Raw genomic sequence first — 27,505 nt, forward strand, 5'->3', positions numbered from 1 at the left:
TCAGATACCACTTTGCCAATGCAAAGCCAGTAGTAAATTCTACTATAAAAAAAAGTCCTATATGTGGTTTTCGCAGAGAACAGAGCCTGTGAGATGAAAACAGTTTTATTTTCCTTCCAAAGTCTGACACAAGGTTCTATGCTCTACCAGGAAATTGGCTTCCTTTGCTTTCCTCTACTTATTTTCAGTGTTAATTCCACAGAGAAAGAATATTATGTGTTATTTTACTTAAAAACTTTTGTTGGACAATATTTACTGTGTAGATCTTCCTAGGCCAGTAAATCTCTGCATCTAGAAAAGACAAGTTTCAGGGTAGTACATGTAGAACACGGTTAAGCGCGAGTCATGCCTTGAGAAGGTTTCCACCTACATGTCCAAATGAATTTGGGGATGGATTCAAATGCACTTACCTGCTCCTAACATTACAGAGGGGTTACTGGTGTTCGTGCAGCTCGTAATGGCAGCGATTACCACAGAACCATGAGCAAGCGTGAATTCACCATTATTATAGATAAACGTCTTGTGGTCGTTATGATGGTCCGGAGCTATCTGGAATCCTTTGAACCCTTGCTATAGGAAGAAAAAAATATATACGGGCAAAATTTCTCACTTTGTAAAAAGCAATATTTTGATAACTATAGTTTTAAAGGCCAATTCCAACAAAACATAAATATTTTGGCCAGTAAGCTCTGAGATGGTTACAGAAAAATTAAAGTAAAGTTCTCTTTACTATTTTTAAATCTCTACAAATGGCAGTCACAGTGTCTGAATCTTACTCTGCTTTGAAATGATTAATAATTTATTCCTTCCCACCTCAAAAATGGAAATGCTACAATTACAAATTTAGTTCAATGTTAGCCTAAATAGAACACAATGAGATTATTGTACAGACTGAGGTTACTGATTCTAAGACTATGGAAATTTAGGAGAAGGTGTCATTTTGGCCAGATTCAACTAATCGTGATCAATAATGTAAACAAAGCACAGCTGGACATTTGGTATAATGCTGGTGTTGCATGGATAAAATCCATCACACATCCACTTCTTCGGGAAATGTTCATTGATAATCTACTGCACACAAGATATCTGGATACAAAGGTGATTGCAACACAAATCCTATCCTCAAACCTACAGTCCTATAAGGGAAATCAGACATGCAAATAACAAAGTACCAACAATGTAAGTTAGAGAAGATAAAATGCCACCAAAAGGTTTCAGATCAAGTGTCATGAAGACTCAAATGAGGGAAAGATGACTTTCTGGATGAGAGACTCTGAGGCCATGTTACGGAGGAGCTGGTATCTGGATCGAGTCTTAAGGGGCTGACAGATTAGGACATGCACAGATGGGGAAGAGACATTCAGGCAGGGAGTGGGAGTGGCATGAACAAAAGAACAATGGCCAGAAAAGCTTGGGCAAGTCCAGTGAACAATGTGGCGAGCCTCATGTGAAAAGCAGATATGGTTAAAAAGGTGGGTTGAGTTGTGTTTACAGATGGTCATGTGCTTTAAGGAAGCTGCTTGGCTTTTAGCTAACAGGGAGTCATTAAGGAGAATGAAGAAGTCACACCCTCAGTGCTAGGCTTCAGGAAGATTCATCAGCAAGTGGTGAGAAAGGAAGAGTAGGCATATAGACACCAGGCATAGGGTAGGGTCAGGGAAGATTTCAGCCTGCCTTTCCCAGGCCCCACCTTGGCTCCAAGGCAGCTCTCAAAGTCCTTTTTCATGTCAGACACGGCGACTTTGTCCTGAGGCCTTTTGGGTCCACTGCAGCAAGGTACGACTGTTTTCAAATCTAATTCCACAACCTGTTTACCCCAAAGAAAACAAACTGTAGAATTCACATTATACTCACAAAGAAGAAGCATAAACCATGTCAGAGAATTTATAACACCACAATAAAAACAAATAAACAAAACAATAATATTCAAAAACAAGGAAGACTATGTCCATCTTAACAATTAAGTGATTGATCCCCCAAGATCAAGATGAGCACTTAAGTTGCACAGGACAGGCAGGAAGCCTGCCACCTCTCAGAAAGACCAAGGTGGATGATGTAGCTGCTGCCCAGTGTCCTCCTCTCATTCAGCCTTGTATAGTAGCTCATACATTCTTTTTATCATTTAAGTTAGTTTGAGTTGGGTTTTCTATTGAAATGATACATAAACCATTATACTTCTTCTATGGTGATTTGTGAGGGGTGCAGACATTAAGCCATCAATGCCAGGAAGTGGGCCTAATTTAGTCTAATTGACTAGTTCCTTCCCTAAATGCAGTATGAAAGAAAACAAGGGTCCCACATCTAGTTTACCCTCCAGCTCTAGCTGCAGACAAAAATGTGACTTCAGTTTTCACCCTAGAAAATAGAGGCAAGGAAAAAGGAGGAACCTCTCTTATCATTGGATAAATAGAACTAATCAATACGTTTGCACTCCAACTTATTTCCTCATCTATGTTAATGATGGACTTAGCACTGAAATAGCTCTACGTCCTCTAATCTGCTGCAAAGACCTCTTTTAAGTGTTAAAAACCAAAGATGTCACTTCGTGGACTAAGGTGCACCTGACCCAAGCCATGGTATTTTCAATCGCCTCACATGCATGCAAAAGCTGGACAATGAATAAGGAAGATTGAAGAAGAACTGATGCAAAAGAACTATGATGCTGGCAAAGAATACTGAATATACCATGGACTGCCAGAAGAATGAACAAATCTGTCTTGGAAGAAGTACAGCCAGAATGCTCTTTAGAAGTGAGGATGGTTAGACTTTGAGACTTTGTCTCATGTAGTTTGGACATGTTAAGAGGAGGGACCAGTCCCTGGAGAAGGACATCATGCTTGGTAAAGTAGAGGGTCAGTGAAAGAGAGGAAGATCCTCAACGAGATGGACTGACGTAGTGGATGAAATGATGAACTTGAGCATAGCAACAATTGTGAGGACGGCACAGGACTGGATGGTGTTTCATTCTGTTGTACATACACTTGCTATGAGTCAGAACCTACTTGATGGCACTTAACAACAACAGTTCTTCTAGTAAAGTCCTTCTTCACCTGTCTTCCACATAACAGGAGTGAATCAGTAGTTCAAAAAGGGGAAGCACACCCAACTTCTAATGACTAAGTCATTAGGAATGTAAGAAGTTACATTATTTTGTTATGTTTATAATTTCCTTATCCTTTTGATTTTTCATCCTTTTAACACCTTGTTCTCCTGTTTAACACCCTAACTTGGCAGTGACTGATTTCCTACAAGTATACTCCCCGAGAAAAAACATACACGACTAAAATCACAGCCTTGAGGAAGAGGAAACACATGTTCGGTGGAAGGAGGTCTCATACCTGGGCAAAGTCTGGGTCTTGAGAGGAGTCACTGAAATCTCGGAACATTCCTACAGCCTGAAGATACTTTTTAATATGCTTTATTTTTGATTCATCACGACCTAAATGGGCATTTTAAAGAGCAATGAGTAGCAGATATTAGTATTCCCTGGTTAGAAACTATAAACTAATGCCTCCACCACTAATTGCCCGAGTAATACGCGTTTCACTTACACACATGCTAACAGCTTTGCTGATATTTCAGCTTTCAGGCTAATGGTTTGACTCTCTAGCTGCTGTTGCTATTTACTGAGGGCTATTAACTGATATGTTGTTCCCATCCAAGTGACTATCGTCTAAGAAGACTGTGGTTCTATCGGCACTCTCCATCTTTTTGACGAAGGCCCTTAATTGGGAGAATCCTAAGCCTTAGCACATTTTTGTATCTGCCTTCACCTGGCCCCAAAGTTATTATTCCAAAGTATTACTGTTAAAATGGTAATCTACCCTCACCCCAAACCACCAGCTATAGAACATTTCCTATGTACCCGGCACTGTGTGCTAAACATTTTAAATTCATTATTTCAACTAATCCTTATAGCAAACTTACGAGACAAGTACTGTTATTATTCTCACTTATAGATAAGGAAATGATGACCCAAGAAGATTAAATAACTTACCCATGGAAGAGAGTTAGTCAATGGCAGAACCAGGGTTTGTACCTGAGTTTGACTGTATAAAGTCCAAAGTCTTAAGTCACAATGCCATATCATCAGGAATGTAATCCTGGTGTTTAATTCTTATCAAGACCCTGGTTGTAGGTACTGTTTAATTCTTGTCAAGACCCTGGCTATAGTGATAATATTCACGATGTATGCCTGAAAGACAGGCAGTCCATTTTTCTGACAGTTAAATGAGACTGAGAGCTTGATTCTTGGGCCCACAATATATCAGCATTTTTGCCTGTTTGAACTGAATTACACAGTTTTCAGCATGGGCCTCATAAAAGATACCTGTATGAGTTTCATTAACATATTTATCATGATGCAGAGTTGAGTCCATTGTTCCTTACACTCCACATCATCCTCATCATGAAGATGCATCCTCATCATGGAGAAACTTCTTTTAAGTCTCAGGATGAGAAAGGGTTGTACTCTTCTGAAGTAATTTGGTACCAGATCATTAAGAAGTTTAGAATCACATTTACTGGCCACCTCCAATGCCATAAAAACTAATCTTACTTCTGGATTTATTCTGCAGATTCTGCCCACCCCCCAAACATCTCCTACCCACTACCCCTACCTTCTTCTTCTTTAGGCCGATTCCCTCAACTATTTATTCTGTTTTTCTATTTTTACACCTTTCACTTCAAATCCTCTGGGAAATGAGGAAGGTATCAATTAAGTAATCCCAAAGTGGTTATAGTCAATAAGAACATCTTCTTAAATACCCTTTTTTCATCACAATGTTTACTACTCCCAGGGGATTTTCCTCCAGTTATGGGAGAAGGCTTGCATTTATTTGGAGTCTGTAAGATTCTCATGAAACATTATCAGTATATGTGCCCTTGGACCCCTTCAATAGTAAACACTGGATATAAATCAAAAGGCCAGAGTTGATATGTTGTTTTCTCACTAATAATGTGGTTGTAATTTTAAGAAGTCATTTGGAAAATAAAAATTCCCTCCATCTATGTCACAGAGAATGAGGTATTAAAAAATAAAAATTATTTCACATCACCTTCTTGCTCAAAATGACCCAGTAGTTCTCAAACTTAGAATAAAATTCAAACTGTGCACCATAGCCTATGAGCCCCTATGTGGTCTAGCCCCTGCCTACCTCCTTGACCTTACTTCCCATCGCCTTCCCTCACCTCTGGGCTCCAGCCACACTGAGCCTATGTCTGTCTTGGGTCTTTGGACGTGTGGTTTCTCTGCCTGGAAAACACCTCTTCGCCAATTTCCACGGCTCGTCCTCTCACTTCAGTCAGCTATCTGTTCACATTTCACTGTCTCCAAGAGCCCTTTGCTGATCTTCCTACATATAAAATAGCACCCTTGGGCTACCTCAACTACCTTCTCTACTTTCTTTTTCATTATAACATTTATATGTTTATTTGTTCACTTGCTCACTGTCTGCCTCCCTCACTAGAATGTAAGCTCGATGAGGGCAGAGACATTATCTTGTTCACAGCTCTATCTCTAGGACCTAGACAAGATATCAACATTTTGTTAAATGAATGACTAAATGACTGAATATTTGATGTTTTGTTGTTTTCGAAATAATATTTCATTGTGTTTTTGGTGAAGGTTTACACAGCAGTTTAGGTTCTCAGTCAACAATTTCTACATAAATTGTTCAGTGACATCGGTTACGTTCTTCACAATGTGTGAACATCCTCAATATTTCCTTTCTGGTTGTTCCATTTCCATTCTCCCTGCCTCTATACATTCTCATCTTTGTTTTAAAGTAATTGTTGACCATTAGGTCTCATAGAGATGATTTTTCAAAGCAGCACAATATGCACGTACGATATTCTTTATTTTGTGAGCCAATCTGTTATTTAGCTAACAGGTGATCTCAGAGGCTGGTTTAAAGAGCATCTCAGCACAACAGTCTCGAGCAGTCCTCTAGTCTCCACTGTCTAGTAAGTCTTTTTTTTCTTTTTCTTAGAAATTTGACGTTCTGTTCTACATCTTTCTCCCATTCTATCAGGGTCCATCTATTGTGACCCTGATCAGAACGGTCAGTAGCGGTAGCTGGGTACCACCTAGTTCTTCTGGAATATTGTCAAGATAAAACTGAGAAATTTAAAAAAAAAAATGTTTTCTCAAAGTTAAAGTCAAATTTCTAAACAAATATATAGAGTTAAAGAACTGTTGACATTTTAAAATGCCTTTATATGCAGTATCTCATTTTACCTTTTGGACAGCCCTGAGTGGGGGGTCACCAAGTGCCATACTTATTTGCAGTCAGGTGAGTATGGATTTGGATTCTAGCTCCACTACTTATTAGCTGTGGGTAATTTACCCCACCTCGCAGATGGTCAGTTTTCTTTCCTGTTAATCAATCAATCTACTCTATAAACCTGCAGAGAGGATGGGAGCAAATGCCTATCAAATGCCTGGCACACAATGGGTGCTCCATAGACACTTTATTAAGACGACTTGTTTAATGTCAACTCATAGCTAACGAGTACAAAGACACAAGTGTAAACATCCAGGCTTCCAGAGTACCTGGGATCTTTCTGTTGGTCATACTGTCTCTGCCTCATAAATCTTAAATCCCATCAACTATTCTGACCCCACAGAGAGAAAAAAGGATGTATAAATATGACCCAGTGTACTCTGAGGGGCAGAAGCAGAAGGCAATGCTCCGATTTTCAGCATTCTACGAATCTTTTACAAAGGTCTTCTGTTTTTATGGTCCTGTACTTACCTGTCTGCACTAGGTACTTGATACTAACTTCGTCAACTGGGAAAAAGGCAGCAGTAGCTCCGTACTCTGGACACATATTGGCAATTGTAGCTCGGTCAGCAATGGACAACTGGGCTACTCCTGGTCCAAAGAACTCGACAAATTTGCCCACTACCCCAACCTGGCGGAGGTGCTAAGCAGAGGAACAACATAAAAGTTGGAGACATTTGAGAGCCAATATTTAAATTGCAAAAACTTGGGACTCTTATAAATTAGCCCTATGAGAAAAAACAAACAATAAATTAGCCCAATGCTTTTTTAGTACTTTTAAAAATAAAGTTTAAAAAGTAATATCAACTAAATGTAATGTGGTATCCTGGATTGGATCTTGGAAAGAAAAGGAACATCACTGAAAAAAAAAACTGGTGAAGTCTGTAGTGTCATACTAATGTTAATTTGTTAGTTCTGATAATGTACCATGGTATTATAAGATGTTAAAATTAGAGGACGCTAGAGGAAAGAAATACAGGAATTCTCTGTGCTATTACTTACACTGACACTTCTGTAAACATAAAATTATGTGAAAATAGTTTTTATAAAAAAAGAAAAAGCAATGCCAAAAACACAAATAACAACATTAATACAAGTTTTTCAAAATGATAAACCTTTTCTTTTCTTTCTCTAATGAGATCATTGGAAACCCTGGTGGTACAGTGGTTAAGAGCTACAGCTGCTAACCAAAGGGTCAGCAGTTCGAATCCACCAGGTGTTCCTTGGAAACCCCATGGGGCAGTTCTACCCTGTCCTATAGGGTCGCTATGAGTCAAAATCGACTCAACAGCAACAGGTTTGGTTTGGTTTAATGAGATAACTGAAACCTCCCAGACGTGCTTAACATCAAATAAATTCTTTCAACCTAAATAATTACTCAAACTAGTTAAATAAGTACATGGCTTGTTTTCAAGGGTATAATGAACAAATTTATTCAATCTAGGTACAATTTGGAGTCCCTGGGTGGTGCAAATGATTAATATGCTCTCTGCTAACTGAAAGGTTGTTGGTTAAGTCCATCCAGAGACTCCTCAGAAGAAAGTCCTGGTGATCCACTTCCAAAAAGTCTGCCACTGAGAACCTTATGGAGCACAGTTCTACTCTGACACGTAAGGGTTGCCATGAGTCGTAACTGACTCGACAGCAACTGGTTTTGTTCTGTGTGTATGTGGTTTTTCTTTTTGGTTTTTTTTTTAAGGTACAAGTCAAATGTGGCCAAAAGACCCAGAGAGTCTAACTCCTCACAGCTTTTCCATACAAGCCATTAGTCAGGGCTGGGGCCTAAATGACTGACCTGGCCTGGCATGAAGCCAGCCTAATGAACTGTGGACAACCACATGGACGCTGTTTTGCTTATGTCGGATTCTGCCAAAATTTGTGGGCAAGTCTTACATTATTCTACTTTTGAAGGACGGTGCATAGACATTTGTGATAAGCTATAGTGTTCAAATAAATCCAATTCTGAATTCCACAAACATTAAACCAAAGAGAAACTTTTTTTGTCCTTTAACATTATAACATCCACCAAAAGACCTAAGGTCTCCAAAATAGATAACCAGGAAAAATTATGTCTGTGATAATAAAAAACCATCACTTTTCCAATAGTTTTCAAAAATGAAACTGATTTCTTTTTGCAAAGCAATCAAATCACAAAAAATGATTATTTCCTATAAGAGTTAAAGAAAAAGAAAAAAACTAATATTTTCCAGCTCGGAGAAACATCTGTTACAATGATGTGACATAATACAGAGAGGAGAGACCAAAAAAAAAAAAAAATCAAAACATTATTCATGGAACTAATTTGCTATTTACATACAAGGAAGAACTATGTGGAAAAATGTAGTAAAAGTATAAACACATGTACTGGAATGATTCTTACAATCTCAGAGTAGTGATTATTTCTAGGAATAGAAAGAATGGCTTTAGCCTTAAATATTACATTTTATTTCTTAAAAAAAAATAGAGCGCTCTAAAGTAAATATGACAAAATGTTAATATCTGTTAAATTTAAGGGTAAGTATACTTTAATTTTAATTTTTGAATATTTGAATTATTTCACAATTAAAATTTTTTAAATTTTTTTCAAAGAAAAAGATCCATGTAGCAGCAGCAGAGTAAAAATGAACATAATCATATAAAACTTAACCACAGAATATACTCCTCTTATCTATTCTTCTTTAAAAATAATCATCACACGGTTTCCTAGTATTTCTAGAGCACATAGAAACCAAGAGAGACTCCATCATGCAATTCCTCTCTCTTTGTCATTTGACTTTCCAAGGCCACAGAAGAGGCAGCATGTCGTTACCTTGGTAATAGTGAGCACAATGTCAGTGGATGTTACCAGTGGGTGGGGACTGCCCGTCAGCCTGTAGCCAATCACCTGAGGAAGCACCATGCTGATTGGCTGACCCAGCATGACAGCTTCAGCTTCGATACCACCCACACCTGCAATGAATGGCACAGCCAGAACAATGCTTTCATTATTCTTCTCTATATCCCTCAGGCATAAATTCAACACCATCACAGGTAATGGGCCCAGCTACAATGTTTTAATAGTACAGAGTTATGTTTCTATAAAGAGCAGTTATCTTTATTTCCCTGAATAGAACTTTTAACAAGTGTTTCTCCAGGTATAGTTCCCCCAAACACCTGCATCAGAATCCCCTCAGTGCCACAGAAAATGGAGCCTGAGATTCAGAAGTCTCCATTTTTAACAAATATCCCCAGGTGATTCTCATTTATTCTAAACTTCTCTAGCTCATTATTCTAATTCATTTTTCAAAACATAATTATTGAGTGCCGACTAGGTGTGAGGTACTTTTCCAGGTACTGGAAAAATAGCAGTGAACAAAAACAGACAAAAACGCCTCTCTGATTAGCATAAGCATGCAAATTTACGCTACTGGGATGTAACGGCATCCAAGTGAGTTAAGGTACACGCCCTAAAACAGCATATATGTTAATAGGAACCTAGAAGAACACTTACCCCAACCGAGAACGCCCAAGCCATCAATCATGGTAGTGTGTGAATCTGTGCCCACGACGCTGTCTGGATAATAATATCCATCCTGATCAAATACCACTCTTGCCAAGTATTCCAGATTCACCTGGTGGATGATTCCTGAGCCAGGAGGAATAATCCGCATGTTGCGAAAAGCCTGGGAACCCCACTAGGATTGAAAAATGGAAGAAAACTATGAACACTTGATGCACTTCTACCCAGCCCATCTCCTTGGCACCTCTCCCTCCTGCCCCACATACATAACCAACCAGTGGAACTAAGCTCTGCCCATACCTTTAAAAATTCAAATCGTTCCCTATTTCTTTCAAATTCCAGGTCTTGATTCTTCTGTAAACTGTCTGCCCTGTCAGAGAGAAAAACTAAATGTATAAATTTTAAGGTTTAAAATGTTACTGGTCAAATTCATTGGTGATGAATACACAAAACAGCAATTACATCTGCAAGCTTGCTGGGTGGTAGTATGCAATTCATTCATGAATATGGGAAAATACATTCATCGGTGTGAGAAAGGAGAGGTAACTGGAGAAAGTAAAAAGAATAATTATTATCTGGTTCTAGTGATTCCTACAATGCCTTTAAACCTTTAAACATGGTAGGCAGAAAACATGAAATGAATTTAAATTAAAACTAATCTAATCATAAAGTCTGACTCTTATTAACAGACTCAAGACATATGATGACAATAGCAACTTAGATAAAACAAAAACAAAAGCTCTTGTTTCTGAACCCCTTTCTCATCAGAACACCTTTCTGAGCTGGGCTGTATCTAAGTTGGCATTTTAATCTGTTTATGTTGGGAGACAGGGAACCAGTCATTTATAAAATCACAATCTCCTACCTCTAGGCACAGAGGTTATGAGGAGGATGGTGCTGCCCAAGAATGTCTGTAAACCCCAGATAATATGCTAAGGTTTATTCAAGGTCAGTCAGTCCATCAGGAGTGACACTGGCAATGAAGGGCATCAAGAAGCTTTTCCAGGATTTTTAAAATCAAACTTCATTGTTTTGAGTTAAGACATAACAAATCACAGTCACAACTTTGCAGGTCCAGCACACAGAAGTTACTCATAAATTATATATCACAGACTGAACGAACATAGGAAAGGATGGTAAAATTAACAGCTAAGATCCAAGTCGGACTGTGTTAATTAATAAAGTTAATGTTTACTGACATTACTAGGAACCAGCCACTTTTCTAAATGCTTTTCATTTATTCTCTCATTTAGTCTCCATAACAACCTTGTCAGCTAGGTGCACCTAATATTTATATTTAACGAATGAGGAAACAGACAGAGTGAGGTTAAGAAATTTGCTCAGGATCACAGTTAGTAAGTGGTAGAATTGGAATTCAAACCTAAGCAGTCTGACTCCAGAGTTGGTACTTTTAATCCCTGTACCATACTGCCTCCCTGGAGCAGTAGTTACAGAAACTGTAGCAGTAATGATGGCAGCAGTAATAACAACAACAGCAGCAGCTAAAGTACATTACATCACAGGCTCTAAGTACTTTACACACATGAACTCATTCTATTGTAACAACTCCTCATGTAGGTACTATTCAATTCCTACTCATGGTGTCCCCATGTGTGTCACAGTAAAACTGTGCTCCATGGGGTTTTCAATAGCTGATTTTTCAGAAGTAGATCACTAGGCCTTTCTTCCAAGCTTTCTTATTAAAAAGGCAACTGGTCTGTGGTTATTACAGTTACCAATTATATTATGTGTTCAATAATCTCTCTACTCTTCTAATGTTTCTTGAATAAATACTGAAACATAGTATTAATTAAACGTAATTAAAAAAAATTAATGAAAATAAAAAAAGGAAGAAAGAAAGAGAAGGCATCTATGACCATTATTTCCACCAGTACAGGTGAGATTTTTAATTGTATGTAGTCCCTGCCCCTGATGCCCCCATTTCTCACTATATTTGGAGCACTTCTGGTGTTCTAGATATTATCCTTTGTCTTCTCCCTTCCAACATCAAGGAGAATGTCAGAGCTACTCACAGCAGAAGCAGAGCTGGAAGGGGAAAGTTTAACCCAGAGAATGCTGGGAACATCAGCATGAAATAAACAACATATTCATAGGACAAGCAAAAGCCAGAAATGTTTAGCTGTTTTATGATATGGTAACTCTAGGTAAAAATCTATTTATATATGAAAACAAAACATCTATTATGCTAAGCTTGGCTCAATTAGCCTAGTTCTAGTTACTGGCATGAATAAACAGACCTACAATTCAGATTTTTCCACCACCCAGAACTTTCCTAAATTAGCCCAATCTAGAGAGCTTTTAATAAGGTCTCCGAATGTGAACAGCCTCACAGACTAAAGAGGAAATTTCTTCTTAGTTACATAACTTGAATTAAGATTTGGACACAGTTCAAAGTTTCTGAGAACTACATTTAATGGTGCTCCAGAAATTCACAAAGAATACTTAAAGAGGAGATAGTTTGCACACTCATGAAATCTGGTCAGAAATAGCTAGGATATTCTTGTTGGGATAAAAAAATTAAACGTTATTTCTGAGATAACTTTGTGAAACATTAAAATAATGTGTTAGTTATACCCTCCATTCCTAAAGATAGTATGAGGCCAACTGACATTAAAACCAGGCAAAAATCTTATAAACATTTAACTGAGAAAATTTACACAGTTTTTATAGCTCATTTCTGGAAACAAGTCCACAGCACTGAGTTCTGTAAGGGTTGAGACATACCACATTAATTCCTTAGAAAAATGAGGAAAGAGACTGGGAGGTCAGATTGCAAAACTAAAACTCAAGAAATAAAAACAAAACACCATAAATGAAAACACTTCTAACAGAAATGTTCTCTCTAATTAGAGAGAGAGAGAGAAAAAAAAGTGTTTCTTAGATTTGGATATCAATCTGGATCAAAGTTCACCCCCAGACTTTTGCTGTTTTCATAATAATAATTTTACAGTGCCATTGAAAAAGCTCCACAAAAAACTGAAGGCAGAATTGAGGGAAGTTAAGGTCTGAATGAAAAAAAAATCACAGTGAACTTGGTGATGATCCAGCTCTTTGAATTTTGAGTCAACAGACTTTAGACATCAAAACAATTACAATCTGTCTCCTTCAGTACTTTCACCCTCTAGGTCAGTAAAATGAAGGTAAACCCATCAACACCAAACAAGAGTTGTAGAGAAAGATGAAGTTGACTATGATTTTTGTGAGGCTATTCTGAAGTGAGAATTTAGGAAACATCCTTACCTTCAAGTAGGATAATATTTATGTGTGTATGTGCTTGTGCGTGTGTGTGGGTATGTAATTCTTCTCTTTGAAACCAAAACATTTACTTGAGCTCATGCGATATAAGAAAAACAAAAAAACATGTTGCCTAAGGGTGAGTTTAGAGTCCAAGGGGAAGGGAAGAGCTGGAATATCTAATGTTTGTTCCAAGAATACAGTCAATTCAGTCAATTTGCACAAAGCAAATTTCTCTTTATTTTGAATTTATCTGGTTTGGATGTTGGCAATATTAATTTAAGAATGACTAGTTTCTACATTACTCTTGAGGCTGTATGGAACCCACCTTAAATCCCCAAGGAAGCAAATCAAGGGTTTTTTTTTTTTTTTTTTTGAGTGGTTTGTTTCATTTTCTTAAATGACTTTTTATTATTCAAAACAATAGCTTCTTATTGTAAAAATAAATAAAGATCAGTTAAAACCCCTGAGATAATTGCTGAGCAGCTTGGCACCTTTCTTTCCAATCTTTTAATCTCCGTACAACTTTTCATCTAGCTGAGATCATTCTATACATGCACTTTAGTTTCTGGCTCACTGAACTAAGGCATGAACATGTTCCAATTGTTATCAAGCACTTTATAAATATAACTGTAAAGGTTACTTAATGATTCATTTTAAGGATGTGTATAATTTAATAAATAATTCTCTTGTACTAGACATTTAGAATGCTTCTAGCTTTTTACTATTATTAAAAAAAACAAACAAACAACAAACCCTTTGCCATCAAGTTGATTCTGACTCATAGCGACCCTACAGGACACAGCAGAACTGCCCCATAGGGTTTCTAAGGAACAGCTGGTGGATTTGAACTGCTGACCTTCTGATTAGTAGCTGAACTCTTAACCACTTTGCCACCAGGGCTATAAGCAATACTTTCTCGACTATAAAGTTTTTTTTTCCGAATTTCAGATATCTATTAAGGGTATTCTTGGAAGTGGAAATGCCAGGTCAAATGGTAGGAAAAATTCTAAGGCTCTTAGTACATATTGCTTTTATTATTTCTAATTTATAGTGCTATTAGCAGTGTATAAAAGTGTCTCCCTCATGATACCTTTATAATTAATAATGTTTATTTTCTAATCTTAAACTATATTGATAGGAGGAAATGGTATTTCAGAGATTTAATTTACTTTTTTATTACTTGTAAGATTGAAAAGGTTTTATACAGTTCACCAAGTACATTTCCCTTTCTTGCAAAATGTTTGTTTTCCTTTGCCCATTTATCTGTTGGGTAATACCATTTTTCTAAATGAATTACACATACTTTTTATATAGTAAGGATGTTAACTCTTTCTCATAGTTATTACAGATATTTTTCTAGTTATTTCCTCCTTGAAGTCTTTACATTTCTAGATTTTTTTCCCTTGTTTCACTCACTGTTTTCAAATTTAGAAAGCTCTTTCCCATCATGTCATTTGACACATATATACTTCTATTCTCTTTTAGATTTTTTTCATGATTTAGTTTTTCTAACATTAATGCCTTAATTCATACAAACTGTATCCTCTACCAAAAAATTTATTTTCCCAGCATTGTATGTGGAATAGTTATTTCTTTCCCCACTGATGGTTGACAACAACTTTACCAAGTCATACTTCCTGGTAAAGACACCAGCCTCCTAGGAGTTCCTGCCCTGTATCTAAATCCTTGCTGTATAATCTTGTAGTCACTTCCAGAAAAGATGGAGTGTACTTCCCCACTCTTTGCCTCTGGGCCTGGCCGTCTGACTTGCTTTGGTGAATGGCACTGTGAACATAAGTGACCCTGTGCCAGTCCTGAGCTAGGCCTTAGAGATACTGCATGTTTCCACTTGCTTTCTAATGCTTCTGTGATTACCAGATAACTGCTTTCTCTTTCAGCCTGGGTCCTAAAGTAAACACAAATAGAACAGAGCTGACTCAGCTGACCCGCAGATGTGCAGGGCAGCATGAAGCCAAGTTGACCCAGCCACTGCAGCATGAAACAGAGCTGCCCAGCTGCCCTCATCCTAGATCAGCTGACCTACCAATCAACGTGCAGATGCGTAAGAAACAAATTGTTACTGCCGACTGCGACTGAGGTTTTAGGGCTGTTTGTTATACAGCAATTGCTGATTTTTATACCTATCTTTACATTGAAATCTTGTTATTTTGGCTGGTGCAAACCTCGCTTTTAGGAGAGAAGGACAAATGGTAGAGTTACTTCTACCTCATTCCCACCCGTCTATGCCATTTTGATTCAAGGGCAAAGGCTACTAATTCTTCTCAATTTTATCCTCACTAGCACCGCTTCCAGGCCCTACACCAAATCACTGAGTGCTTCACTTGGATTCTGTTGTTACAACTTTTTCTGTTTTAATTTTTTTATTGTACTTTAGATGAAGGTTTACAGAACAAATAGTTTCTCATTAAACAGTCAGTACATATATTGTTTTATGACATTGGTTAACAACCCCACGACATGTCAACACTCTTCCTTCTTGACCTTGGAGGACTTTTTTTTTTTTTTTTGGTGAAAATATACATAGCCAAAGATACACCATTTCAAAAATTTCTACATGTATAATTCAGTGACATCAATTACATTCTTCTAGTAGTGCTGCTATTCTCACTATCCTTTTCCAAATTATTCCATCACCATTATCTTCAATTCACTGTCCTGTAGGCTTTCCATCAAACCTTTTAAGTTGCTGTTGTCAATCTGATCTCACATAGATAATTCTTTTTTTTTTTTTTTGGTGCTTTAGATGAAGGTTTACAGAACAAATAGCTTCTCATTAAACAGTTAGTACACATATTGCCCTATGAGAATGGTTAACAACCCATTGTTACAAATTTTTAATGATTTCTATGCCTTTTTTGTATATCTTAAAGGGGATGAGGAATGCATTACAAGGTTTAATATCCTGATATCCATTTAAAATATTAAAATATCCATTTTAACACAAAGAGATACCCCAATACTACCAATTTAAAGCAAAGACTTTTGGAGAATGATATTTAGGGATAAAAGCTCATTTAAAATAAAATGAGTCAGGAAAACTGACCATTACCGCCTGAGTCAATCTCTAAGAATTTAGATAGTTGTCTCTTCAATGGGCTAGGATTACAAATGTTACATGTTTTGTTTAAGAACTGCTTACTTTTAAAGTTTGTTAAGAAGTCAGGCCTAAATTGCTAGTTCTCAATGACACAGCCATGTTCATTTTTCTTCTTTGTAAAAGGTTTTTGTTACCAAGATATTTTAATACCCAAGTCTTTGGGTGCCAGGGGTGAGGGGACAGAAAAAAAGAAAAACCCAACCATCCTCAGAGCCATAGAGATATAATTTTTCCCCTTCTAAAGGTACTATAGTCAACTTAATGTAGCTATCAGAATTCTCATTTCACCCAAGTTTAAATTCAAGATCACCTGGTTTAGTATGCTGTTTGTTATATACTTAGCTCTCGCATTCAGGGAGCTGACAGTTGACTTACCAAGGCAACTCAGGTGACAACTTCCCTTCAAGGACTACAGGCCTGCTATAGACACTGTCTTCCAGCATATCAGAGAACAGGGAGCTTGATGCAGGCTGGAGGGAGGGAGTCCTAACAGAAGAGAATTTAAGCTGGCCTTGAAGGCAGTAAGGATTTTGCCAGGAAAAGAGCAGAGGACATCCCAAGCAACAGAAGAAGGAGGAACAAAGGAAAAGAAGGCATAGGCATTACAGAAACCTACATGGAGAGGTAGAGATAGCCAAATATCAAGCAGTTACTTGGGATCAAAATAAGGAAAAAGGCTCTAATGGAGGAAGAAAACATAAGCTCCTTAAGGTCAAACACAAACTTGTATTCACAAGCTCTCATGCCAGAACTTCATATGTGAATTTTTCAACCAGACTTTAAGCTGGATTTAAACACAGGCTTCTCCCACGCAAGAAGTAAATAGAAAAAAAAAAAAAAAAATCCACCCCCCTCCAAAATATGTCTTCAGTGGAAAATCTAAATAACTTTAGTTTTGCTTAACATACTTTTTAAAGAGTTTATTCTTTTATAAAACCACAAACACACGTAAAAAAAAAGAATCGTAAGCCAAGTTGTGCACAAAGCAGAAAACCCAGGTTATTTAATCTCAATCTCTCACCTTCTGCTGAAATCAACCTGGATGGAATGATCAATTACAAGATCAGCAGGGCAGACAGGGTTTATTTTCTCTGGATCACCTCCTAACTTTTTCACAGCATCACGCATTGCAGCAAAGTCAACCACAGCTGGCACACCCCTATGAAAAGACAGAGAGAATAAAGCAGAAAATAAGCCTCATAACTGGATTTTTCAGTTTTTGCCTCCACTGATAATGCTGGCAATGGGTGGCTTAAAACAGGAAAGTTTCTAAACACATTTCCTTGAGCAGAATACACATAGGTGGAAAGAACCATGACAGAGTGGTATCTTTAGATGCAAATTTATCACTGTATTAAATTTAACAGTGACTAGTCTGAATGGAGCCCTGGTGGCACAGGGGTTAAGAGCTCAGCTGTAACCAAAAGGCTGGCAGTTTGAATCCACCAGCTGCTCCATGGAAACCCTATGGGGCAGTTCTACTCTGTCCTATAGGGTCTCTATGAGTTGGAATTGACTTGATGGCAATGGGTTTGGTTTTTTATAGTCCAAATACAGAAACTATGGGAAAGCTAGCACTCTGGAAATTTTACTGATGTGACTGCTTTCCATCCATATGGTGGGTTGACAAAGACCTGGAGAAGATATATATGGGTCACAACTTCAACTTCAGACCAAACTTGAAGGAATGGATACAATTCAAAAAGTAGGCTGTGAATCAAATTTATGTTACTCTTTTTTTCTTATTATCTTAGAGTACATAATTTGGGTGACTTCCTCTAGAAAAATAAAATTTGGTGTCTAGAAAACATGAAATAATATCATTAAAAATGGAAAGGTTGTGTCTCAAAACAGAGGCCATGATGGGGAGAAGGATTCCTGGGAATAGCAGGAAGTGTGCTGAGGCTTAAGAGTAACAGGTTAGGTCATGTGAACGATGCGTCACCCTTCAGCAGACATGTATCAGTGTTCCAAGGACAGTTGCTTGATACCTGGTTCCATGGGTGACAGAGCATGGGGGAGAAAAGATTCCAAGATTGTGCTACTCTATGCTATTTCTTTCACCTTTCCCTAGGATACTCAGGACGAGGATCTTCAAGACCAAAGACAATGACCCTTGCCATAGGAAAAGGGAGGTCACTATACATCCCAGTTTGCCTGAGACAATCTTGGTTTACTTCTTTTGCCCCAGGGTAATGACCCCTTTTTGTTTTTGTGTCCGGATACTGGAAAATAAATTATATGTTCAGCCTGGTTTAAAAAATAAATAAAAAGCTTTCTTTAAAGGTATTCTGATGAGGGAGGTAGACAAGAGGAAAGTAAAGTGACATGAGACTCACGTAAAGTCCTGCAGGATGACACGGGCAGGCTTAAATGGTACTTCTATGTTCTTATGCTGCATGACATTCCAATTTAAGATGTTTTCAATGTCATTTTTCTTCACCAAAAATTCATCACAGTTCCGAATAGCTGCTTCCAGGAGAACTCTGATAGAAAACGGTAAGTGTCCTAGGTGAAGGAGAAAGCATAACAAAACAAACAAAAATCATGAGAAACCTTATTATAAGAGGTCTCTTTAAAGCCAATCTCTGTATAAACTTGATACAAGGCATCAGGCTCTTGTTTCAATAGGGAAAGAGGGTAAAGTTTAAAGTGATCAACAGAATATATGGATATTGAATAGACTTAAGCGATGCTCAGTAATAGAAAATACCCACAGACTAGGAAAAATAAAACACTCCAGTTTATTCTTTCACATTAAATAACTGCCTTGCCTTCGATTCCAAAAAAAGAAAGTTTCCCTTACGTCAGTCTAGATTTTTACTGTATTATGTGTTAGCAAACACACACACACACACACACAATTATCTCTTATGAAAACTAGTCTTCAAGAAATGAGAAAATAACCTCTTTACAGTTATTGTAACTAAGACCAAAGTATAGGCACATACATCTTTCAAAGGAAACAAGACTCTAAACATCATGTGGCATGGCTGTGGTAACTGATGGGCAGGCTTTCCAGGGTAAAACAATAGTAATCCATAAGAAGACTGTTGTGCTTTTGTTTATAAAATAAAAGTTCTGTTATGATATAAAGAAAGTATTCACTAGTATTATCCAGAAATATTACCTGGAAAAGACAGAGTGTAAAGGTAGAAAAAGCATATGATTTGGAGTCACAAGACTTGTGTCCTTATCCTCTTCTGCCACCCACATACTTGTTATCTGAACACATCATTGACCCTCTCTGGGCCTCAGCTTCCTCAGGAATTCTCACATTTTATAACAAGACTACATAGGGTTGTTATTTAGATTAAATGACATAATCTATAAATGCAAACATTTTATATACTGTCGAGTGTTATATAAATGTTAAATCTATATAATCATTGTTATCTACTTAAAAATGAGCAATGTTCTGACCAGGATCACAACAGAGGGTTCTGGACAGAGCTGGAGAAGGATGTAGAGCATAATTCTAACTCACAAAAAAAAAAAAAAAAAGACCAGATTTACTGGCCTAAAGGAGACTGGAGAAACCCCGAGAGTATGGCCCCCAGATACCCTTTTAGCTCAGTGGTGAAGTTACCTTCGAGGTTCACTGTCCAGCCTGCGAGTGGACAGCCCAGTAAAACAATGAGAGTAACGAGGTACAGGAGTCCAGTGACAAGGCCCAGAAGGCAGAAGGGGAGTAGGAAGCTGATAATAGGGAACACAAAGTGGAGTAAGGATATTGTTGATGTGTTGTGAGATTGTTAACCATTGTCATAGGGCAACATTTGTAGTAACTGTTAAATGGGAGACTATTTTGTCCTGTAAGCCTTCATCTTAAGTGAGAATAATAGCACAATTAGAAGAGCGCAGTCAATGTCACTTAAATGTGTATGTAAAAAATTTTTGAAATGGCGTATCTTTGGCTATGTGTATTTTTACAAAAAAAAAAAAAAATTGAGAATTTAGAGGGTTAAAATGTGGGGTTGTCAACCAATGTCATAAAACAGCATGTGTGTTACTGTTACATGAGAAACTATCTGTTCTGTAAGCCTTCACCTGAAGTACAATAAAATATTAAAAAAAAAAAAATGAGCAATGTAAGAAAGATATGTATGTCAATTTGTGTTTATATGCTTAATCCACAAACATTCAGCTGTTCTCTGGCATAGATCAAAAACCAGGTCTCCTGATTTCCAAGCCTGTGCTCTGTCTTCAAACAAAAACCCTGTTTCTAGTCACTCTTTCATCTCCCCTAGAAGCTAATTAATTACATAGCTTAATTACAACGCAAATGAGATTCCAAGTTGATGTCAGAGGCAATTACATCATGGAGTCATGCACCTACCATATCTTGAGTCCTCCAATTTATTCAAATTGAAGAATTTCTTTCCTGGTTGTGCAGGATCCAATGGCTCAGCAATGTTTATGAATGGGTTGCTCATGATTACTGATGGTCACGTGTCCCTAAAGAGAAAAGAAGAAATTCAATTTCTACTTTCAAAGCTGAACCTCATTTATAGTGGTAAGCACTTGTCCTCTTTAGCAATTATTCACTTAAAGATTCACTTAAATCTTAATTCACTTAAACTTTGTGTCTGGATATAAATTTATTCACTTAAACATTTACTTAAAGAAATCACTTGTTATCTTTCCAAAGTAGGGGGAAGGGAGGGTACAAATCAACACAAGAATTAATATTCTTGGCAAATAAAATGGGCTTCTGTGAAGCTACTGTGAAAGCTTGCATTTGCCTCTCAAGAGAGTATAAAATTCTAAACTTCTTTTCCCTTATTTCTACAACTTCCCAACATCTTCCACTGATAAGATGTTGCTGTTGTTGTTAGCTGCCGTTGAGTCGACCATGACTCATGGAGGCCCCATGCACAACAGAACAAAACGCTGCCCTGTTCTGTGCCATTTCCGTGATGGTTTGTGGATCAGACTGTTGTGATCCATAGGTTTTTCACTGGCTGATTTAGATGTAGAAGAGAAACGAAGGATGTATTGCATGTAAATCCTGAATATATGAAAAGACCTCCAAGCTAGGCTCATGTCTTGCTTGGCAGGAGATAAGAAGTCCATAGCAGGTGACATTATGCAATTGTACTAAACTTGAACTTTGGAAGTGGGGACTTTAGAGCAGCCGTTTTCTGGTAACACCCTATGAATTTCCTGTTATAAGAGTCTCTGTGACATTTTTAATAAACTTGTACACCAGACGCCTTCCTGGTTCATTTTTGCATACAGTGGCAACAGAGTGTTGACAGCAGGGAATCTTTAAAGTACACTGTGGTGGCATAAAGGTCCAAACTCCCCAGACACATTTGGAGGGTATTTTCTACCCTATTCTGAGAAAAACTTCTTATGAAACTTTTCATGAATTAAAAACAAAAACAAAAAACCCATTGCTGTTTAGTTGATTCCAACTCATAGCGACCCTATAGGACGGAGCAGAACTAACCGATAGGGTTTCTAAGACTATTATCTTTATGGAAGTAGGCTGCCACATCTTTCTCCCGTGGAGTGGCTGGTGGGTTCGAACCACTGACCTTTTGGATAGCAGCCGAACTCTTAATCACTGGGCCACCAGGGCTCCTTATTTTCATGGATTACGTGTAGTAAATAAGGTATACTATTCCTGGCCTTCACCACAAAGATAAACAGCGATTTCTAAGTAACTACACCACTTACAGCAGAACACACTGGATGGCAGTCAGAGGGCTTGGTGTCTGGTCCTACCTCTTGGGCAAAAATCCTTTATTTGATCAATACTCCAATATTCTTAATTTTAAGATAAACGTGTTAAAAATATTAACATGTTAAGAATAGTTATTTTTCTTCTGCTTAATCCAAAGGTTTTTATGAGTAAATAATATTTATTCAACATATTTATGGGATAATATGGAATGATCAATATGATATATTACTTTAAAAAGAGAAGATGCACCATGAATAGTAAACTGCTCTTCATGGAGGTATAAAGACATAGCCGTATCTCTATGGGTATGTCCTTATCTTCATCAAGGACACAAAGGGGACTAGTAGTAGTTCGTCTGTAGTTCCTTTAAGAGGGACAGGAGTCTAGAAGTTGGAACTGGGAGGAAGTCTTAATTTTCGTCGTATATCCTTTTGGGTGTTTGCATTTTTAATTGTGTATACATATAATTTAAAAAGAAAACTAGCTAAACGCTTAAAAGAAATAAGGTATTTGTACATCTATTCTGTCCAAAGTCCAGTACTAGGTAGTTTTGGGGGAAGGCAGTTGGTTAACAAGCAGCCCTGCCTTCCTGGAGTTACCAGTGCAGGAGGCTATAGGACAAGTCACAGGCACCTATTAAGAGGCACGTGACAGGACAGAGACAGAGAAGTTGCCTACCCAGCACCTCTTCGCTAGGAACTGCCTCTCTTCCTTACTCCACATGAATTTTTTAGGAGTTGCCATTTGGTGGTAGTGGTGGTGGTGTGAAAGTATCTGATCCAACCTGGACCAATCAAACTCCTTCTCTAGGATTTCTGGAGCTGAAACTAAGGAAAGACTAGAAAGGGTGCTGAAACCTACCGTCTAACTGTGTTTATGAAAGTCTGTACCGTAGATCATGTGCATTAGAATTACCTGGGGATCTTGTAAATGTACATTCCTGAGTCCCACCCCTGAACTACTGAATCAGGGTAGACTGGTTGGGGGGGGGGGGACAGGAATCACCATCCTTAACCTCCTCAGTGATTCTAACACACGCTTAGTTGAGCAGTCACTGCTGGACGCTGGAATGCCAGGAGAGGAGCTTATACTTAATGCAGGAGGCAGCATGTAAGGCAAGAGAAAAAGGAGGGATATATTCTAACCCAAAATCACACGCTAACTGCCTCTAGGGCTCAAGAAGGGAACTTAAACGCCAACGAAGCAGGCTTTACAGGCAGCTGGGGAATATGTGGCCATCTAAGGGGGCAGCAGCAGAGAGCTGCATGCAGAAGTGCCGGCCCAGTGTTGATAGCTCGTCCAATTTGTCAAGTGAGGCTAACGATCTGGATGTTTATATGAAATCTCTTAATTTACAAATGTTGGCAACTAATTTAATTTTTCTAAATTACAGTGTGGATCTGCAGCATGATGGACAAAGCAAACACACCTGTGGGCCCTATTTGACCAGAGGGCCACCAGTCTGCAACCTGTGTGGCAACTCTATCTGGCAGATGTGTCAGACTGGAGGGAGTGAGCTCCAGTTAGGAAATCGCCAAAATGATGGAGATGAGAGGTAGCCTGGGCAGGCAGCTGGGTAAAAATGGAAATGCAAGGGGTGGATGGATTAAAAACTGAAGAGGCAAAATTCAGAGAAAATGGTTACTGAACAAATGAAGAATAACTAAGGGGAAGAAGAAATCAAACTTAGTCCAGGTGTGGATGGCTGAAAGGTATTAGGACTGCTTGGGGAGGTAAGACTATGGCTTTAGTTTTTGAGGAGAGAGTATATATAAGATGAAGTGCCACACAAAGGCAAGGGATTTGTAATAAATTCCCACTAAATCAGGAGGAAGTCAGGATGCATCTGTTAAAGAGGAAAAACCTATAAATGCACTATTTAGTAAGAAACATGGTAGCTTGTATGCAGAAGGAGATGCAAATTGTACTTGCGAAAGTTAGGGGAGAAAGTAAGCAGTTACTGCTTTTGAAGTACCAGCACAAACCAAGGGCTTTACACTTTTTTTAATCCCTGTAACATCTCTAAAAATAAAGCATATCATTATTCCAATTTTACAGTTGAGGAAACTACAGCTCAGAGGGATGGAAAAACTTTCCCAAGGGCATAATCTAGTAAGAGGCAGAGCTAGGTTTTGAACCTTGGCTCTTCTCACTGCCCACAATGTGTTTGCCTCTCCAGGTGCAGTGACTCCTGCTTTGAAGCTGATGCTGGCTGGAGGCCACTAACCAACTCCCAAGAGCTGGAGAGAGCCATAGGAGAGTCCGGGGCCTAAGAACGCCTCCCACAAGAGATTCAGTTCTTGAATGCTTGAAGCTGTCTATTTTTTCTGGGTCACTCAGCACCTAGGCCTGGGTCAGGCAATATCCCATGTTCCCTGCCACTTGTTACCAAGCCACAGGTAGGAGATACCAATAGCAGTGTGTTTGCACAACACAAACTGGTTTGGCTTGGAAATTTGGGAAACAACCCTCCACACATGCCTGGGGCGCTCTGGAAATCAGAGCCACTTCAAGGATTCCACTCATACTATCTCTCTTCTCCCAAATCTCCTTGCAGAAGTCTCCAGTGTTAGTGACTCCAAGAGAAGGCCAAAACAACCACATTCCAAGGAGGCTGTGAGAGGCAAGATCTTGGCTTGGGAAGGAGTCCATATCCACAGGAGAATCTAGAAATTGTGACTGCTACCTGATCTGCCTTACTCTAGCCAGAATCCCACCTCATCCCCAAACTTCAAGTACTACCACCAGCCCTGCAGACTCCAATACTACCCCAGTACTAGGGTTTCCTCTAGGAACTCCAGCAACTGGCCAAGGAGCCCTGCCTACTTCTGATAGCCACGAAAAGCATAGACCCCATTGTTTCAATTCCTTTCTTTTCTTGTCTCCCACCCCCCACCCACCTGCTTCTGTTCCTGCCCCTTGTCCCTCTGCTTTATCTTATCTTCATATAATACTAATAAAAAAAGAGGGATGAAGAAATACAGAGAGTAAAGGTGGATTTTTCTGGGGGAGTGGGTGGAATGTTATCATACTTTTTTTCTTTTTTGGAAGGTGAAAAGGTTAACACAGATGGCAATATGTTCAGGTTGCTGCCTTTCCTGTTCCACAGAATGAGATGATACTGCAATGGAGGCAGAGGAAAAAAGACAAAAAGAAAAAAAAAGCGGGGGGGGGGGGTGGGGGAATGAAAAAAAAAAAGAGAGAGGAAAGAACAGGAAATGATGGCTTTTAAGCAGTGAGGTTGGGGCAATCGTCCAGAACTTTATTTGTCCTTCCTGAACCCTTGCTTTCAGACAACTTAGAACTGCTCAACATTTGCCCCTGGCCACTGAATCAAGTAAGACACATGCACAGTTCTTATACAGGAATCAAAAAAGAGATGCCTGCACTGTATCTGAAACCCTTCACTACCCCTAGCTTACAGTCTGCACGTCAAGATAAGTATTTGGTAGAGAAAAGTGACTTTCAAAGCTAACTGGTTCCAAAGCCATTCATCCTGAAATACCAGCTGGGTGGCTTGTAAAATGCCATGATTCCCAAAATACATTTTGTGCAAGGTGGGGGAGGGAGTTCCAAAGACCAGATTTTTAAAGGAAATCACTAAAAAATACTATTAGGCCCAGGCAGGCAGATCTGAGGTAAGACAACAGTGAGTTATGTTTCTGGTGAAAAGGTGGGGAGGGAGTGCAGAGCTGGGATTCTGCCCAATCACGTCCAGCCTTGCTGCCAACTTACCTTTGGCCTCAATTTAGGACTTGTGCAAGTGACTTGGAGCGGCACCTTCACCTGTGCATATTGGCTTTAACCCATCACCACGCCCTCCCCTAGAGACACCTTGATCTTAGATGCCAAGGAGGCAGTGAGACCAATCAGAGAATGTGGTGTTTTCTGTACAGAACCTTAGAGATCTTGTGGCATCCCCATAAAGGGGTCCTGGTGGCGAAGTGATGAAGCGCTCAGCTGCTAACCATAAGGTCAGCGGTTTGAAACCCCCAGCTGCTCTGCAGAAGAAAGATGTAGCAGTCTGCTTCCGTAAAGATTACAGCCTTGGAAACCCTATGGGGCAGTTCCACTTGGTCCTATAGGCTCACTATGAGTTGCAATGAGTTTAGCATTCTCCTGATGAGGAAATAGAGGGCCCTGAAAAGAAAGCAACTTGCTAGGGTCACATGACTTGTCAGTGGTAAACCTGGAAGAAAATGTGACTGATTTTCCCCTCAATGAAAAGCAAATCTCCCAAGGGCAAGGGGGTAGTCTAAAATTCTTCTTAGGGAGAGTTGAAAAAAGTATACTAATTGTATCACAATGTTTCGGCGCTTTTGTGTAGTTCTATAATAATTTACTGAACCTCCCATGTGGTTCAGAATTCCAGAGAACTGACTTACAGCTAAACTTTGGGGAAACAAGGTTAAGTTTTTGACAATCTGCGCTGGGTGACCTGTTTATTCCAAGAGAGGCAGAGGAGTAAATGTAAATCAATTTTATCAATATAAATACAAAATATATAATTCTTTACTCAGGTTCAACATAAGACATGTGAGCAAAGACACACCTTAAGTGATATAAATGAAATTAAAAAGTTGCAGAATTGTATACTACAATTCAATTTAAGATGAAATAGCTTCAAGATTGAGTAAATATTCATTCATGCACACACACTCAAGTGTCTATAAAAATGCATACAAAAAGAAAGCTCTAGAATAAAGTTAATGTTATCTCTAAGTAGAAGAATAAGTTGTATAAAGGAGAACTTTATCTTTTCATGTTATATACCTCCGCATTATCCAGGTTCTATTTTCAAAAAGCATGCATTCATATATTGCTTACTTTAAAAAAATTGGAGCAGTTATTTTAAATTTGTACATAAATACCAATGGAGGGTATTTCATATAGGAAGAGATAGCATCTCTATAAAATGAAAACTTGATACACATCTTCAGCAATGCCCTTTGATAGGAATATAGAACAGTTCATATAACATTCCTATGACTCTAATATGCAATTCTTTCTTTAATGCTGTCTGATGAGGATTTATTTACAAGTAAATTTTACTTTAGATAAGCCCATCTTGCTTTCCAAAGTATGTCCTTCATCACCCACCAATGGAGTGAAACGGTTCTGAAGAGAACCCCCGAATGGTTTGTATTTACCTTTAGATGGACAACCCCATATTTCATGCAGGTCAAGAATACTAGTCCAAGCCCAAGAGACAGAAAGGGCCACATAAATCAGAGACTTCATCAGCCTGAGACCAGAAGAACTAGATGGTGCCCAGCTACCACCAATGACTGCCCTGACAAGGAACACAACAGAGAGTCCTTGATGGAGCAGGAGAAAGGCGGGGTGCAGAACTCAAATTCTAGTAAGAAGACCAGACTTCACGGTCTGACTGAGACTGGAGGTACCCCGGAAAGCACGGCCCCTGGATTCTCTATCAGCCCAGAACTGAAACAATTTCCGAGGCCAACTCTTCAGACAGGGATTGGACTGGACTGTGGGACGTAAAGTGATACTCCTGAGGAGTGTGCCTCTTAGCTCAAGTAGATATAAGAGACTAAACGGGCAGCTTCTGACCAGAGATGAGATGGGAAGGCAGAGAGGGTTAGGAGCTGGCTGAATGGACATGGGGAATCAGGGGTGGAAAGGAGGAGTGT

The 27,505-nt window shown here is 38.7% G+C and overlaps 1 protein-coding gene across 1 annotated transcript in view; it reads right to left on the reverse strand.

Moving 5' to 3' along the window:
* The window catches only part of ACO1 (aconitase 1), a 72,174-nt gene that overhangs the window by 16,561 nt on the left and 28,108 nt on the right, over positions 1 to 27,505 (reverse strand). Inside the window, exons 2-11 of the mRNA XM_004390934.2 lie at positions 20,499 to 20,617; positions 18,499 to 18,667; positions 17,181 to 17,318; positions 10,084 to 10,153; positions 9,775 to 9,958; positions 9,094 to 9,233; positions 6,756 to 6,927; positions 3,339 to 3,439; positions 1,691 to 1,807; positions 411 to 570 (exon numbers count right to left, since the gene is read on the reverse strand). Coding sequence (XP_004390991.1) covers positions 411 to 570; positions 1,691 to 1,807; positions 3,339 to 3,439; positions 6,756 to 6,927; positions 9,094 to 9,233; positions 9,775 to 9,958; positions 10,084 to 10,153; positions 17,181 to 17,318; positions 18,499 to 18,667; positions 20,499 to 20,595 — 1,348 coding nt within the window. The 5' untranslated portion in view covers positions 20,596 to 20,617. The remainder of the gene's footprint in view (positions 1 to 410; positions 571 to 1,690; positions 1,808 to 3,338; positions 3,440 to 6,755; positions 6,928 to 9,093; positions 9,234 to 9,774; positions 9,959 to 10,083; positions 10,154 to 17,180; positions 17,319 to 18,498; positions 18,668 to 20,498; positions 20,618 to 27,505) is intronic.

The sequence above is a fragment of the Trichechus manatus genome, unplaced genomic scaffold, assembly GCF_000243295.1.
Source record: "Trichechus manatus latirostris isolate Lorelei unplaced genomic scaffold, TriManLat1.0 scaffold00355, whole genome shotgun sequence".
NCBI classification, from domain to species: domain Eukaryota; kingdom Metazoa; phylum Chordata; class Mammalia; order Sirenia; family Trichechidae; genus Trichechus; species Trichechus manatus.